The sequence below is a fragment of the Embiotoca jacksoni genome, unplaced genomic scaffold (assembly GCF_022577435.1).
Source record: "Embiotoca jacksoni isolate LCO1_2020_lvr unplaced genomic scaffold, fEmbJac1.0.p SCAF_3, whole genome shotgun sequence".
Lineage (NCBI taxonomy): Eukaryota > Metazoa > Chordata > Actinopteri > Embiotocidae > Embiotoca > Embiotoca jacksoni.
In genome coordinates, this window is record NW_027185381.1 from 18,733,656 (window position 1) to 18,749,415 (window position 15,760).

At 45.5% G+C, this 15,760-nt stretch overlaps 1 protein-coding gene across 3 annotated transcripts in view; it reads right to left on the reverse strand.

The window, feature by feature from the left end:
* Window positions 1-1,556: 1,556 nt before the first annotated feature.
* The window catches only part of furinb (furin (paired basic amino acid cleaving enzyme) b), a 79,722-nt gene continuing 65,518 nt past the window's right edge, over window positions 1,557-15,760 (reverse strand). For all 3 annotated transcript variants that reach the window (XM_069162995.1, XM_069162993.1, XM_069162994.1), the window contains 9 exons: window positions 15,325-15,497; window positions 11,617-11,829; window positions 9,316-9,416; window positions 7,587-7,690; window positions 4,756-4,873; window positions 4,323-4,502; window positions 3,927-4,054; window positions 2,985-3,113; window positions 1,557-2,497 (listed from right to left, as the gene is read on the reverse strand). In XM_069162995.1, coding sequence (XP_069019096.1) covers window positions 1,785-2,497; window positions 2,985-3,113; window positions 3,927-4,054; window positions 4,323-4,502; window positions 4,756-4,873; window positions 7,587-7,690; window positions 9,316-9,416; window positions 11,617-11,829; window positions 15,325-15,497 — 1,859 coding nt within the window. In that variant the 3' untranslated portion in view covers window positions 1,557-1,784. The remainder of the gene's footprint in view (window positions 2,498-2,984; window positions 3,114-3,926; window positions 4,055-4,322; window positions 4,503-4,755; window positions 4,874-7,586; window positions 7,691-9,315; window positions 9,417-11,616; window positions 11,830-15,324; window positions 15,498-15,760) is intronic.

A 15,760-nucleotide genomic window follows, 5' to 3' on the forward strand; every position in this document is an offset into this window, starting at 1 on the left:
AAAGCTGCTGACCGTCAGCAGGCGTCGTTTTTTCACGCCTTCGTATAAACCTCCATTTCTATCCATTTCAAGTTGAAGAGGGCTCCGTGTCGGAGCAGGACAAACCGGTGTCCCGGAGGTTGTTCTCTTGGCAGCGTGCTTCACCGCCACTGGATAGCGGGGAGAAGACGGGACTGCTGGCGCCCTGTTACGGGAGGGAGGGGGAGGAAACACACTTGCAATAACGATGTATGCCCATGAAGAAGTGATGAACCATCTGCTGTCGTGTGATGATTGAAGAAGCATTAAACCCCTGAAAGTTTGAACGTCTGGCAGTCAAGACACCAGAAGTCGCAGCTCTGCAACAGCCAAGGTCTTTTTTGTTTGTTTGTTTTTAAAAAAATTTTTTTTTTATTCCAGCATTAAACTGATCTCCACGACATTAAACACCCATCAAGCAGGTGAATAAAAGAAGGATATAAAACAAACATAGAAAATACAATACAAGAATCCCTCCCGACGGTTCGAGGCCTCCCGCATCTCCCCCCCCCCCCCCCCAGGCTTTAAATCAGTGCGTGGTGGCGCGTCTCCGCTGTTCTGCGTGGAGAATCAAAAGCAGGTTGTTGTTGAACTTTTAATGAATGGTGGGAGAAATGAAGGACCTTCACTTTTGAAAGGAGACGCTCTCCGAGAGAAGCCCCCCCCCCCCCTAAAAAAATCAATACGCAGCGCGCTCTCTGGAGAAAACGAAGAGAAAATGATCTTATTTCTGAGCGGCAACCAAATAGGATAAACGTTGCAAAAAGGTCGGCCGAGCAGTTTCGGGCTGAGTGGAATTATTTTTTTTAGTTTTTTTTTTTAATGTCATTAAAATGCAGCGCCGCTCGGAGTCGGTAAGCCTTTTGAGAGTGATGTATCTGGTACTTCTACGCTGCTGCGGCGATTCCCACTGCGTTTTGATCGAAAGCAGAAAAAAAACAAAAAAAACTCCCTAGTTTTGCTGCTTATCAAACAGCCTGCGGGTTTTTTTTTATTATGTCGACCCAGCGCTGCAGAAATCTTAAAGTTTTTATTTTATTATTAATGAACAGCGAGTCGGCGTGGTCACCCCCCCCCCCCCACCCCCCCACTTGGCCCGCAATCTGACGGAATAGAACCGCAGCAATTTATCAGAACGCTTCCCGCACGCACGACCCGCTGTTTGCATATTCGCAGCCAATCAGATGTCTTTTCTGATTAAGTAACTCGGTCTACGGATTCATGGGGCATTCGGCGTTTGCTCCGGTTGGCGTCACGGGAAACAGAGGATTCTCTGTTTCTGGGGACTTCGCCTACATTTTGGACTAAAACTCGGGATGCCTCGGCCTCTTGTCGTTTTGATTCGGACTAAAAATCGGTCTCTTGTAAACACCCAAAAGCTTTAGAGGAGGGCGCTGCTTATTTTCTGGGATACCCACTTTGGTGGAAAGGTTACAAGCAGTGGCAGTAAAAAAAATAAAATAAAATAATGGAAACGTTTGCGTATCACCTTAGACCGGTGGCAAAGAAGTGTGTAATAAATACCTCGGACATAAAAGTCAGAATCAAATCAGATAATTTATCAAATGTAAATAAATACACGGGACAAACAAATGACTGCGTTTGGACGGGGCGCTGACGGGACAGGAAGGCCCGTGTTTTGCGTTTTCCTCCGAGCCTGTGCGGTTCTCCCTCCCTCGTGAATCGGCTCCATACCAGTCAGATTGAAACGCCGACGTCGCCCGGGGCGTCGCGATGTCGGACAACCGCAGCAGCAGCGTGTCCAGCTAGATTGAGCTCTGCGTCCTAATAAAAGCCGTCCTTTCGCTGTGACCGTCCACTTCCTCGCTGTCTGATTCAGACTCGTAGGCGTTCGCGTCCTCGTCTGCCCACACGGTGGGGATCCCCCTGTAGCATATCCGCGCCTTCCTCTCCCGTCCCCGGCGGAAGCCGAAACCGAAGCCCGCCCGCGTCCCCCTCGCGTCTGAATACCCAGAGGGCAGTTTGGTCCTCCAGCCGAGGAAAGTGCCGCCTGAGCGTATCTGCAGCAAGAGGAAGACCCCGACGAAGGCCGCCAGGACGAAGGCGCAGCCCAGAACGGCCACGACAGCGGGCAGCCGAGCGGACGGAGCCTCGCTGAGCCCCGGAGGCTCCTCGGATTCTCCGCCGCCGCGGTCCGCCGCCGCCGCCGGGACGTCCCCGTCCGGCCGGGCTCCGTCGCCCTGGAGTCCTGCTGCGAGGGGGGATTTTCGCTGGACCTGGTTCTGGTGCAGACAGGAAGTGAGGACCAGGCGGCTGTGAGGCGGGCAGGACAGGCAGTCCGTCGGCCCGGCGCCGGAGCAGGTGAGGCAGGCGGGGTTGCAGGACAGGCAGGCCTGGACGGAGGACAAGTCCACCCAGTTCTCCAACGAGAGGTTGAGGAGCTGCTGCCCCGACGTGAAGCCCGGCGGACACAACTTCACACAACCCTGGAGGAAGAGGGAGAAGCCGGGGCTGCACTCTGGAGGGAGGGAGGGAGGGAGGGAGGGAGGGAGGGAGGGAGATTACAGTGTGAGGGAGGTCAAGTCTCATCCACACCAAACACAAGGAAAAATGACACCCGCGAATAACTCCTAACATTCCTGCATTAAATTATAAACTACAATGAATGTAATTTAGGGCTGCAACTAAATGGATTACATTTTCTTCCATCATTTAATCTTTAGTTCTATAAAAGGTAAGAAAACATCTTTTAACTTTCCCGAATATCGAAACAACCAGCAAATTTTCACGTTTGAAAACCGGAAATTTGATCACATTATCACAAAATTTGCCGATTAATTTTTTTCTCATTTCAGCTCTAATGAATTTTTGTGTGTGCAAATTTTAAAGTTTGCGACTAACGGCAGGAAAACAAAGTTCTCGAGCGTTTACAACAAAAACATTAGGAAACACTTTAACGCTTGAAAAACTTATTTGAAAAACAACTAAAATCTCATGAATCTCACCGATGCAGATCTGCTGGGCGTCGAACGTCTTGCAGCTGTTGTTGGACGGCCGAGGGAAGTCGGGCGACGAGGGGTTGACGACGCCGGGCCCGGTGCCCCACAGGACGAGGCCGAACTGACTCAGCACACCTGCGAGACGGGGGGGGGGGAGAGAGAGAGAGAGAGAGGTGTGTGTGTGTGTGTGTGTGTGGGGGGGGGGGGGATGTTGAGAGGCCGCAAGAACAAATCCATTTCGCACTTTCAGCACAGCGGGAAACGGCGTGATCCGGCTGGGAAGCGGATACGGGGTGGGGGGGGGGGGGGGGGGGGGGGGGTGGGGGGGGGGGGGGGGGCGGAAGGAGAGGAAAACGAGCGACGCGAGCGGGCCGAACCGAACACCGGAGGAGGATCGACGGCGGCAGAGGGCGAGAGGCGTTCCCGTCTCGTTCCCCCCCCCCCCCCCCCCCCCCCGCTGCTCCGAGGAAACAAAACCGCAGGAAAAAACGCCGGAACTGAACGCGTCAACTCCTCCACAACGATGTGCTGCAGTTTGCCTTTTAAACTAAGAAGACTCGCCGGTCCAAACAAAAAAAAAACAAAAAAAAATTGAAGTTTAGATAATCAAAAGGATACCAGATATTTTCTCGCAGAAGAATCCCTCTGTGACCAGCGACTGTTAACCTTTAATGTCTGCATGGATGCGTCCGAGAGCCTTTTCCTTCTGGTGCCACAAATGTTACAAACTGTGCCATTAAAGGACCGGGGCCGGAAAAACCCCCCAAAAAAAAGAGAGCTGAAAAAAAAAAAAAAGGCTATTTAGAGCAGCATGAAAATACGCAGCCAGACTTTTATTCGGCGAGGGGGGGCGGGGCGGGAGGGTGGGCTGGTTAATGCTGGCGTGAATGTTCAGTTTGATGCGACGCGACCATACTTGGGACAATCAATGACGATGAGTGGGGTTACCATAGTCGCGTCCATTAGCTGCTACGTTTTCTATTTCCAAGGTCCACTCTCCTCGAGGATCCTCGTCCCACGAGTGGGTGGTCATAAAGGCCCAGTCGTTGAAGCCCTCCGAGGAGTAGTCGTTGGGCCTGAGTGAAAGCACAGACGGGACATTTGTTTGTTGTTTTTCCAAAGAAGGAGTGTTGTTTTTTCTCCCTCCCTCCCTCCCTCCCCCGAGGGAGTCTTGCCTGTGGGAGAATCTGCGTGCAACTAAAACTGCAGCGCGCGCACACGCACACGCGCACACACACGCACACACACACACACACACACACACACACACACACACACACAGACAAAGAGAAAAAGAGATAGACAGTAGTGTCGGCCGTACGAAGGTGTGTTTTCCCCGCGTACCTGGGGAACAGCAGGGTGGAGCGCGTGCCCAGCGGGCTGACGAGATGAACGGCCAGCTTCCCCCTCTGGCTGTGGGACAGCGTGAGGCGAGCCTGAACGTGTTCCAGGGAGCTGACGTACTCCGGCCGCCCCCAGCAGGCGTCCACGCTCTTGCTGAACACCAGCTTGTTCCCGATGTCTCTGCGGGTTCGACAGGTTTGAGGGGGGAGAGCGGTTATAACGTTGGCGCGAGCCGCAGCGACGGACACGGACAAAACGGCCGGAGCTGCAAATTTAAGCAGGCGGCTCGGCCCCGAGGAGGACGCGCCGACACCGGGCCGAGAGGGGCGGCGGAGCAGCAGGTTGGTTGCCGCAATGCCACTAAAACTCGCTGTAAATGACTGACGCACGCACGCACACACACACACACAGCTCCAAGTCATCCCACACTGACCTGGGCTCTGTTAGCATGGTGTTAACACACTGGTGCTGTGGCCCCACGGCCGTGTAGTTCTGAGCCATGGCCACCATCGCACCTGCATCCAGGAGCCCGTAACCGTACGAGTGACTCACTGCGGAGGACAGAGATGGACGGATGAAGAGCGAATGGCATGTTGGTGGGTGGTGGCGATGAGATGACAAGCACAGAGAGAGAGAGAGAGAGAGAGGGAGGGAGGTGACAATCAACAATCGTCTCCGCAGTAAAAATCACATTTGTGCCTCGGTCCTGAGTGTACGGTCATAAATGAATAATAAATCCCTTAAAAACGCTGAGCTTTAGCTGTGCCTCCAACTGAAGTCCCATTTATTGCATCATTTATTGTAGCAGTCAGTAATAATCTAAAGACGTTTATTTAATTTAATTGTAAATACGTTTTTTTTTTTCCCGTTATCAAAATGGAGAATTCTTTTTTTTTTTTTTTTTTCCCGTCTCATCTGGCTGGAGGGGGCGTGTCCGTGTTTGATTGACAGCAGCCGGCAAGGCTCAGCAGCAACAAGGGAATGAAGGGACAAAAAGTAAACACACTTATCTTGTAGCGTCTGAGGCACGGACAGACAGACAGACGGCGTTGTCGGCACCACATCAGTTCTAAATGGACATAATGTTGACGCTCGGTTATGTGCGCTGCAGTTAATCAGCCTGCAAACTGACACGAGCAGCACACTTTTCTTGGGTGAATGTTTGCTCGGGGACATCTTTTAAGAAGATAAGGTGCAAAACACGACGCTTTAAAATGAGACGGAAAGTAGAGTTTTTGCAGGAAAGCTAATGCCGTGTCAGTTTTAGTTGAGTGTGTGTTGTGCAGCAGGCTGTTAGTCATCCGTGATTGTCTCCCGGGGACAGCGCACCGCTTTATTCAGCGAAGGTTTATTTGGACGGCTCTATGGAAACGACTTCTCCATCGAAGAAAACACTGACTAACGGTGTACAAATGAATATGAAACTAGTGGGTGGCATAATGAAACCATAAAATGCAAACTACAAATTTCTCCCTTTTGGTTTCAGATGTTTTTCTCTCTAAAGGAGACCACGGGACGTGACATTTACCGCAATTTGTATGCTGGTGCAGACCTGAATATTGTATATCATTTCCGTTGGGACTCGGCTGTGTGGCAAACGAGTGGTGTTTAAGAGTTTGCGAACCCTTTGAAATTTTCTATATTTCTGCACAAATATAACGTCAAAACATCAGATTTTTTTACACAAGTCCCGAAAGTAGATAACGAGAACCCAATTAGACAAACATAAAAAAATATATTAAAAAAAAAATATTTACTTGGTCATTAATTTATTGAGAAAAATGATCCAATATTACACGTGCGAGTAGTTTTCAGTATCTGATGTGACTGTAACTAAACGTTTCCAGTAACTGTTGAGCACATCGATTTGGAGTAATTTTTATCTCGCTCCTCCGGACCGAACAGCCTCAGCTCTGGGACGGTGATTGCTTTTGCTCACTGCTCGCTTCACATCCTTCCACAACATTTCTATCTGACTGAGGTCAGGACTTTGACTCGGCCGATCCAAGGCATTTTTGTGTACTCGTCTTTCACCGTTTTTCGGTAGAGTGACCTGTGTGCTTTGGTCGCCGTCTTGCCGCATGACTTCCTGCCTCTTCAGATTCAGTTCATTGACAGATATTCTGACATTTTCCTTCAGTATTTGCTGGTACAATTCAGAGTTCACTGTTCCATCTGTGATGACAAGCCGTCGTAGCCCAGATAAAACAAAACGGGCCCAAACCATGACACTACCACCTCCATGCTTCACAGATGGGATGAGGTTTTCTTTACTTCAAACATAACGTTTCTTATTTAAACCAAGAAGTTCAATTATTTTTTTTTTTTGTCTCATCTGTTCACAAAACATTTTTCCCCCGACGGCTTTCTGGCTTGTCCTTTTAATCTTTAGCAAACTGCAGGGGGTGAGCAGTGGTTTTCTCCTTGAAACCAAACCTTGCACAACGTTGTTCAGTGTTTTCCTGCCGATGGGCTCATGAACGTTGACATTAGTCAATGCGAGTGGGGCTTTTAGTTGCTTCGATATTAGACTGAGCTCCCTTGTGACCTCTTTGTCTTTTCCACACTTTGCTCTCAGCGTGATCGTTGTTGGTCGACTCCTGGGGAGGGCAGCAATGGTCTTAAATTTCCTCTGTTAGTACACAATCTGTCTGACCGTGGATTGGTGGAGTCTAAACTCTTAAGAGAACTCTTTTTCTGAGCTCCACAGAAATCTCCTTTGTTCGTGACGTGATTCACTTCCACAAACGTTTTGTGAAGGTCAGACTCAGACACAGATCCTCGTTCTTTAAATAAAACCGGGCGCCTATTCACCCCTGATTATCATCCCATCGACTGACATTGAAAACACCTGACAACGTTCTTTTAACACTCACAGATATGTAATACTTGATCATTTTCCTCAACAAATAAATGCCAAACGTTATATTTTTGTCTAATTTGTTTAACTGCGTTCTCTTCATCTACTTTTAATACTCGTGTTAAAATCCGATGATGTTTGAGATCATATTCATATAGAAATATAGAAAATCCTAAAGCGTTTGCAAACTTTCCAGAACCACTGTATGTGGATGATCGCAAACACACTTGAGCACAGAACAGATTTTTGTTTGCTCCAATTCATTGTGTGACGAGATATTTATGCATTTTCATTTATGTGCATTTATAAAAATGATTTTCTGTGCTGAGGATTGAAGCACAAATAAGATGCCATATGATACCATCTGTGCTGTATCGAGACTAACGATCGTTGCCAGTCGCTACCTCTGCGTCCCACGCCGTTGGTCTTCCAGTCTCCGGCGCTGAGGTGCCCGGGCTGTGACGTTCTCACCACCAGGTGCTGCATGTCCCTCCAGGTCAGGTTCATACTGCACAGAGACAGGAAGGAAAGCAACCTAATCGTATTGACTCCGTCTCATATAATAGCTGAATATATTACTTTTCAAAATTATGCACATAATCAGAAAAGTCAGGTTTCGCTGACATCCACTGTACAACAAAACAGCAGAGGAAATATGAGGAGCTGCGGGACACAGAAAAGGTCAGGAGACTGTAGACACACCTGCAATGGGATCCATCTGAGCATAAACAGTAAGAACACCTATACATTTATGGAATACCATATTGAGACGAGGAGGAAACCCTGAGGGATACACCAGTCAAACATAATAAAAGCATGGGCTCACATTGAGGTTCTAACATCGGCGTAAAACCACAGTATTAAAGGTACATCATAGCCTGTTGCGTCGAAAGGTCAAGGAAGACAGTAAAACAGTGGATACAGAGGAGTGCGTCTAGACCTCTCTGTAATGATAGTTTCTAATGAGGTCTGGGACTGAGGGACGGGGGTCACCTTTCACACAGCAGAAGTCCAATAAAAACGTTTTTTTTTTCGAAGATTTAATAAGAGAAACTCAGAGAAACCACCAGAAAAGCCTTTGAGTCGCCAATGAGGAAAAAAACTTTCCGTGGGTTGAGATAATCAAACCATGCATCATGTGGCTTACTGAGTGCAACACCACCGACGACAGAAATAGAAACAGAGTATTGCACCAAGGCGCATCACCTCCGCCACTCTCCACATCAGCATTCACATCTCGCATGCTCTCATGTGTTATTAATGGACAAGTTTCCCCCTGATCTACTCAATGTCACCTCAGCCAAGAGCAAAGGGGAAAATAAATAAAATAATAAAACACCAGAAAGCCAAAACACTCCGCCTATTAAATGATTCAATCTCCATCCAGTGTGGTCCCGGTGTGATAAACTGACTACCCTGTCATTACTGCGGCCTCACGGGAGGGGCGTGGGCTGACAAATACTGACTCTACTTTGGTTTCAAAAGTGAGTGAAAGTCTGAGCTCTGTCAGTTACCGCCCAGCTCTTCTGATATCAGGGGTGACAGAGCTGAGGATACATACCTGAACTGAAACCAGGCCCTGAGGTACTACTGGATTCGATCTGACACCTGTCAGCTAATCTCTAATATGGAAATGTGGAGAAATTTCCACAAATTATGCATAGCAGACAGTTTACTGATAAAACAGGTTTAACACACGCGAGATATGACTAAAGATAGCGCCATAATGGAGAACACATTAGAGCTGCAGACAGAAACTCTGATTGAGACACCTGGAGTCCTGAATGAGCGATAATGAGAAACATTCTCCAGTTTAAAATCTTCACCACCGGCCCTTCAGGTATTCAGATGTCTGCGTGGGCTGCAGCTGCTGATTTGTCTGGCTAATTAACTGATTATCAAAAGCTTAATTTGCTGTAGAAAGAATTTCTGTCCTGGGATTTAGGCCAATGTCGACTCTCAGTAGTGCCTGCGCATTTCCAGACGAGAGCGTACGCACAAACAGACACACCCAAAGGCTACACAGCTGAGCTGATTAAGTTTACAGTCAAATTAAATAAAACAATTTTTTTTTTTTTTTTTATATACTTATGATTTTCTAATGTAAATAGACACCTGCTCATTCACACTCACTTGGCCTCCAGAGCCAGAGCGATGATCCCAGCAGCCAGCGGGGCCGAAGCCGACGTTCCTGTGTGAGAGTCTGTGCATTTTTGCCTCAAGTCTGTGGTCACCTTGGAGACGAGAGAAGGGAGAGAAGTGCACATAAATACGGGATGTAGACACATTTAATATGACACATTGAATTTCCCACTTCAGCTTGACGGTTCACGGTGAGAGAAGTTGAGTGTTAGATGCGGGAGGGCCGGGGACAATGTGAGCTCTGCCTGCAGCAAAATCTGAGATGTGAGTGAGGAGGAGGAGGAGGAGGAAGAAGAGGAGGAGAGAATGTTTTGGTAGGTTCAGTCTCAGGTCTGTGGATGTCTGCCAAAGGGTCGCAGCCGGGGCGTCAAATGTCAGCCAAATCAGTCCAGTCAGGTCGGGCGGTGGCGAGTCGAAGTATGTTAGCGCTCCAGGTACGTCTCTGCTCTTGGTCTGTGCCGGTGCCAGAAAGCTAATGAGGCCTGTCTGGGTCACGATGAGGACTCGTCAGAAATAACAAAGAAGCCGGAAGCAAGGCGGGCTTGAAGGTTAGGGACACATTCTTGGTTTGCAATTTTTGGGCTGACAGATTGTGCCACTAATGACCATTATCTGCGGGAGGATGTCGACGTGTCGGAGGAGTAAACAAAACGGAGGGCAAGTGTCTGCGCAGGCCAGCTGTTAGATCTCAGAACTGGACCAAAGAACACTGACGCACTCTCATTTCAAAGATTTACTGTTGAAACAATTGATCATTTTGATAATAGAGAAATCTGTGAAGTCATTTATCAAAAAGACTCAGAATATCTACTGGTTTCAGCTTTTCAAACAGAAGGACTGTTGCATTTCTTAATTTTATGACACTGTAAACAAAGCATTTGTTTTGGTTTTGTATCGTTGAGGATCACATTACTATGTTTTGTGATATTGTAGCAATTCTCCAAAATACTGTATTGATTTCAAATTATTTGTTTTCTTGCAAAGATTTGTGGCAGATGGCAATCGCTCCTCAGCCATTTAACTCGTCCACCCCAACGTACAGCAACGTAAACTGAAACAGGAAGTAGTATGATAGGAAGTAGTGCCAACTATAATAGGATCCCTAAAAATAGATTAAAAAAAATGGCAGTATAATAAATCTTAACCCCTATATTATCGTATCATATGGCAAGATTCTTACACAGCACTAATTTTTGACATTTAATAATAAAAACAGGGATGGATTAAGTAAAAAAAAAAAAAATGATAGACAGATTAATTAATAAGGAAGAGAACCATTTGTTGCGGTTCTGCAATGATAAAGGTTTTACTTTTACAAACATAACAGGCAAAGCAATTAGTATAAAATTAGAAAAAGGCATTAAGCTGCATCCACTAACAAAGCAACAATCTGTCCTGTAATTGTGCTGTAATATACAGATTTGGTGAAAATAAAGTGTTTTCCTTTTCGCTGTTGTGTGATAATTACACTGAATCAAACACAGAGCCTGGAAGGACAATTAGTATTTTTGCCACGTGTTAATGTGTTTAGTTTTGCAGACAGCTAAATTTTCCACACAGGTTTAATTACAGCAGAGCAGTCAGTGACGTTATGCTTACTTAGAGAAACTGGATTCAACGTTTGTTTTTCTGTCGCTCTTTTCGCCAAAGTCTGTAATCTCAAGAGATGACAGGTCACCAAATCTGTCCACTGAATGACCTACTTGTTATTCCAAATTGGATTTGTTTGAAAGCCACAAAAATCCACCAAAGTGAACACGAATACAGTTTTGGACAAAAGAAAACTGCATGAGCTCACTGGTACAACAAGTGACAGCTTTTGACTGCTCAAGCAACAATACAAAGCGAGCGGCTGCATATTTTAAAATGTGTTCAATTTCAGCCGTTGGATGATTTGCATTAGCTTGCCTGCAGCATGCCTCTGGTGTATTTTGGAGGGGATGGCAGATTTATGGTTGTTTTATGTTATTGTATGTCCCTGAGGCAAGTCTTTCTTCAGATGACAAGCAGCTTGAAGGAAGCATGTGGCATCTCTCAGTGTTTGTCAGCTGTGCTCATTGTATGCTACACATCAGTCACTCTGATTTTAACAGCATGATGCCTATTTAAGAGATACAATATTAAAGTGAATATTCACTCAAAATTCACTTCGGATGTACTAGCATCAACTTCTGGCAGGTATAAGATGGATCCTTGCATTTTGAAAATTCGACATTCACAGCATGCTGAAGATTCAAAGTAGAAAAAGAATCCTACGCAAAATTGTAAAAGTGCGTTTGTGTGTACACCCACTATCTGTTTCTCCCCCGGGTTTCCAGAGCTGAAGGTGGTAGCGAGGGTGGAGGAGCAGGGCTCGCTGTACCACGGCACGTTGCCGGACTGCGTGGTGCTGCTGATGGACAGGGTGTAAATGCTGTTGGTGTAGCCGTCACAGTTGCAGCTGTCCTGCTCCCGGCCACCGTTACCCGAGGCCCAGACGAAGATGGAGCCCAGCCCGCTGCGTCCCTGTGGCACAGCAACACATAGTCGCCTCCGTGAATCCAGGAACAGAAGAGGTTAAGAGAAATAGTCTAACAAGAGCTGGTTTAAGTATGAAAAATTGCCTTTGACAAAGACGTTTGTTTGACTGCTTAAAAGTTTCGTCATTTATGTGCTTTCTTTAGAAACACGGAGCTGCTGTGGGCACAACTCTGATTAATACATCATAATGCCAGGCGACTTACTGCAGCAGAACATCAGATAACAAACGAACGGAATGTAATTACCAAATGTACCCAAGCTGAATATAATGTCGGGGCTGACAAATGACAACATGATATCTAGCAGCGAGGTTGTGCTCCAAAGATACACGCAGTTTATGAGACATACATGTCTGGAATGTCAACAGCAAGCTGGGAATCTCGGGTTGGTTTAGGACTCGGATCAAACTAGTTTTGCAGAGTAACCAAAACAGCAGGAACAGCACCAAGATTAGATTTCTGTAGTTGTTCTAAGACCCACAAACCCGTTTTTAATGCATTCGTCTTTGCCAGATTAGATCACTGTAGCGCTGTATTTGCCGGAAAAAGCCCCAGAAATCGATGGACTGCCTTTAGCTGGTATAAAAACCAGCTGCCGTGGTACTCACAAATTGTAAACAAGTTTGTGCACACTGTGAATTTTGCGCCTCCCTAGTCTGGTTAACTGTGGCCTTAACCATCGATTTTTAAGCTTTACTGCTTATTTTTAGGGCAAGGTTTCGTCGGCCCACTTCCAACACTGCTGACCTTCTTTCTCTCAATATGTGGCTGCTTGTAGCCTGAGGTCTGCTGACCAGTTCTTGCTGACTGTCCCTGGGGCCCGGCTGGAGACTGAAGCAGAGGGCAGGGGGCGGGGCGTCTGCTGTCAGGGCTCCGCGGCTCAGAAATATCCTCCGGGAGGAGAACGACCTCAGTGTCCCTTTGTTCACGCCTTACAGACGTATTCTTTTAATTGGCTTTAATTAGCCTTACCTCTGCTGCCACGTTTAATAACACTTTTCGCTTTATAAATATTATATTCAGCAAGAAGTAGTTTCGTATTCTCTGCTAAACCTTATCTTTGTCTTTGATGTGTACTTCTGTGAAGCACTTCTATTCTGGAAAAATGCCCAATAAATCAATCAAAACTAATTTACTCACAGTTGACATTTCTCCTGAGTATTCATTACACCTTGACATTCAAAGATGAGTGAAACCATTAAAGCTGAATCTTTTATCACAGCATGAAAGCAACAACCCAGACACTGTGATGTTCAGCGTGAAGGTGACCAGTAAAAACATTTCTTATTCCACCTACAATTTGAACCAAGTGGGCGGATAACATATTCCTTTTGGAGAACAAAAAAATAAACAATATATATAAATATATATACATGCTGAGGGAAAGAGATAGAAGAAAGTGATCTCTAACATTCCTCATACAGGGAGCATAACGAATTAAACAAAACAATTGCAATATAGAAATTAATAAGGAGAGAAAAAAAAACAGATGTATACCGTTTCACCCACTGATACACACAAAAAAAAGAAGCTGTTTTCAGTCAGAGTGTTTGATGGAAAAAAAAAACAGCAGGAATGTTTTTCTATTGCTTTTGTCAGGGATTGTGAATGTCTCTCTTCTGCTCTCTGTCTGCTTGAGTCTGGCCCGGTTGCTAAAAAAGTTGAAGATTCTCGCTGGTGTTTACAGGCTTGTCAAAATCAAAGATACTGGCATATTTTCTTCTTCATCACTGCTGCTGCAACGCTGCTTTCGCTGGTGTGGTTAATCAGAGAAACGTTGAGCTCCTAAGTGTACAATGGGGGCCTAATTGGACTTGAACATGACTTTAAATGAGCTTGTTCAGAGTGTTTTTAAAAGGATTATCCATATAAATTCTTCCTACATGCCCATCTCACAAACGAAGAAGAAGAGATGACTGTGCTTCTGCTGTGTATTTGATGCCATCTGAATCAAACTGTATCCTAACACTGGAGTCTTGAAGCTGGAACATAATACCTCTAAACCTTTCCAGCCCAATTTATGACCGGGCGGTGCCTTTGCTGCAGGTTACAGAGGGCAGACGATAACACTTCAGTGCCAAGGGTTATCTCACTGCCAGGAGAACACACGCTGATTCAGAAAGGTCCTGTTGTGGTGCTGTCAGGCAATTTTTCTTCACTAACACGCCATGATATGTGGAGCATTTCACATTTTGGGATGTTATATATGAATCATTCTGTTCCACAGAAAATCGGCAGATCCATTCGTTTACACGGCAATTACTGCTGCCTTTGAGTCGAACTATTGTTCTGCATCAGAGACTGCTGCTGAGTTTCTATTTCCCCCACCTCACATTTATCATTTAGCTCTTCTGCTAACTTCTTTTGATGTAGCATGCTGACTCATGAAAAATGATGGCATTATACGGAGATACGACACCATACTCCTGAATGTTTTTTCCATCCATCCCTAAAGGACCAGTCAGAGGGCAATTAACAAACTCTCCTTGAGTTTGTCCTTTTACACAGAGATATCCCCCATTAAAAACTACAACAGTACATTTGTATATGTGGAAAAATCTGCAAAGTTCTCTTATTTTAACTATATACTGCAGAACAACAACTTTCCAACAGCCTTTTTTTGCTGATATGAGAGAATTTACCACGTGGATACGTAACTTCGAAGGAATAATTCAACATTCCTGAGGAATACACTTATTGCTTCCTTGCTGAGCGTTAGATGAGAAGATCACTACAACTCCCAGGTTTGTACAGTAAATACATATGAAGCTGTAGCCTGCAGCCCCGCTGGCTTTGGCATAAAGACTGGAAACAGGGGGGGACCTGCTAGCCTATCTCCATCCAAAAAGGAACAACATCCACCTACCAGCTCCTTTAAAACTTCAAAAAAAATTACAATTGTGCTGGGACCAGTTGCTGGGGGACCATAAGAGACTCCAGGTATTTACTGGTCATGGTGCCGTATTGAAGCCTGTTTCCTCTGTCCTAACCTGAGCCCAGATTTACTCCTAATCCAAACCAGTCATTTTCTGCAATGCTTAACAACCACTTATCTCAATAATTTATCATTGTGGAGAGCAGTAGCACAGGGACTACTCTTTGAAGGTAAGCAGACTTCTACATAGTAACAGTAAAAAAATAGTTTCCATAACAAATACAACTGGTAATTTTTACACTTTTGTATGTACTAAATATATACAACTGTTAAACGGTTAAATAATAAAAAAAAAAAAAACAGCTTTAGATATGTTTGGTCAACATATTTTATTTCTTCAGTTTCCAGCATTTATGCTAAGATAAGATAAATAGCTGAATCAATCTTTTCATCTAACTAACTTTCAGGTAAAAAAAAGGTGATTAAAGGTCTCCTAAAACATTAATCTATTACCTCAAAGAGCTGATGTGAGTTTGATAATGATACTATAAATAAGAAATAGAAGATATTAGTTGATTAAAAGTCCAAGCTTATGCTCTGACTGACCTTGGTGATTCCCTGGAGGAATGCCTCCTTTGCCAGCTTGGCAGGGCCGTCCAGTGACTTTCCGTCGTCTTCGGGGCCCCAGCTGGCACTGTAAATGTGGATGTGTTGAGGGTTGAGGCTGAGAGAGTGAGCCTCCACCACGTCTGTCACCTCCCCGTCCAACATACGAACTCCTGTAAAATGAACAGACAATGCAGTGCATATCAGGTTACCACACAAGGAAAAAGTGATGAAGACGGAGTGACAACATGACAGATGGTGAAGACAGTGAGCGTTTGAATTTTAGCATCAGATGGGTGGAGAGGTGTGAAAACCTGAGGAACAGAAGAACAGAATGAGACGATAAAATGTTGTCATAAAACGAGAGAAAGAAATTGTCTGATGCAAATATTTTCAGCCGCAAAACAGAAAGACACAACAAAATAGAAAAGTGGTA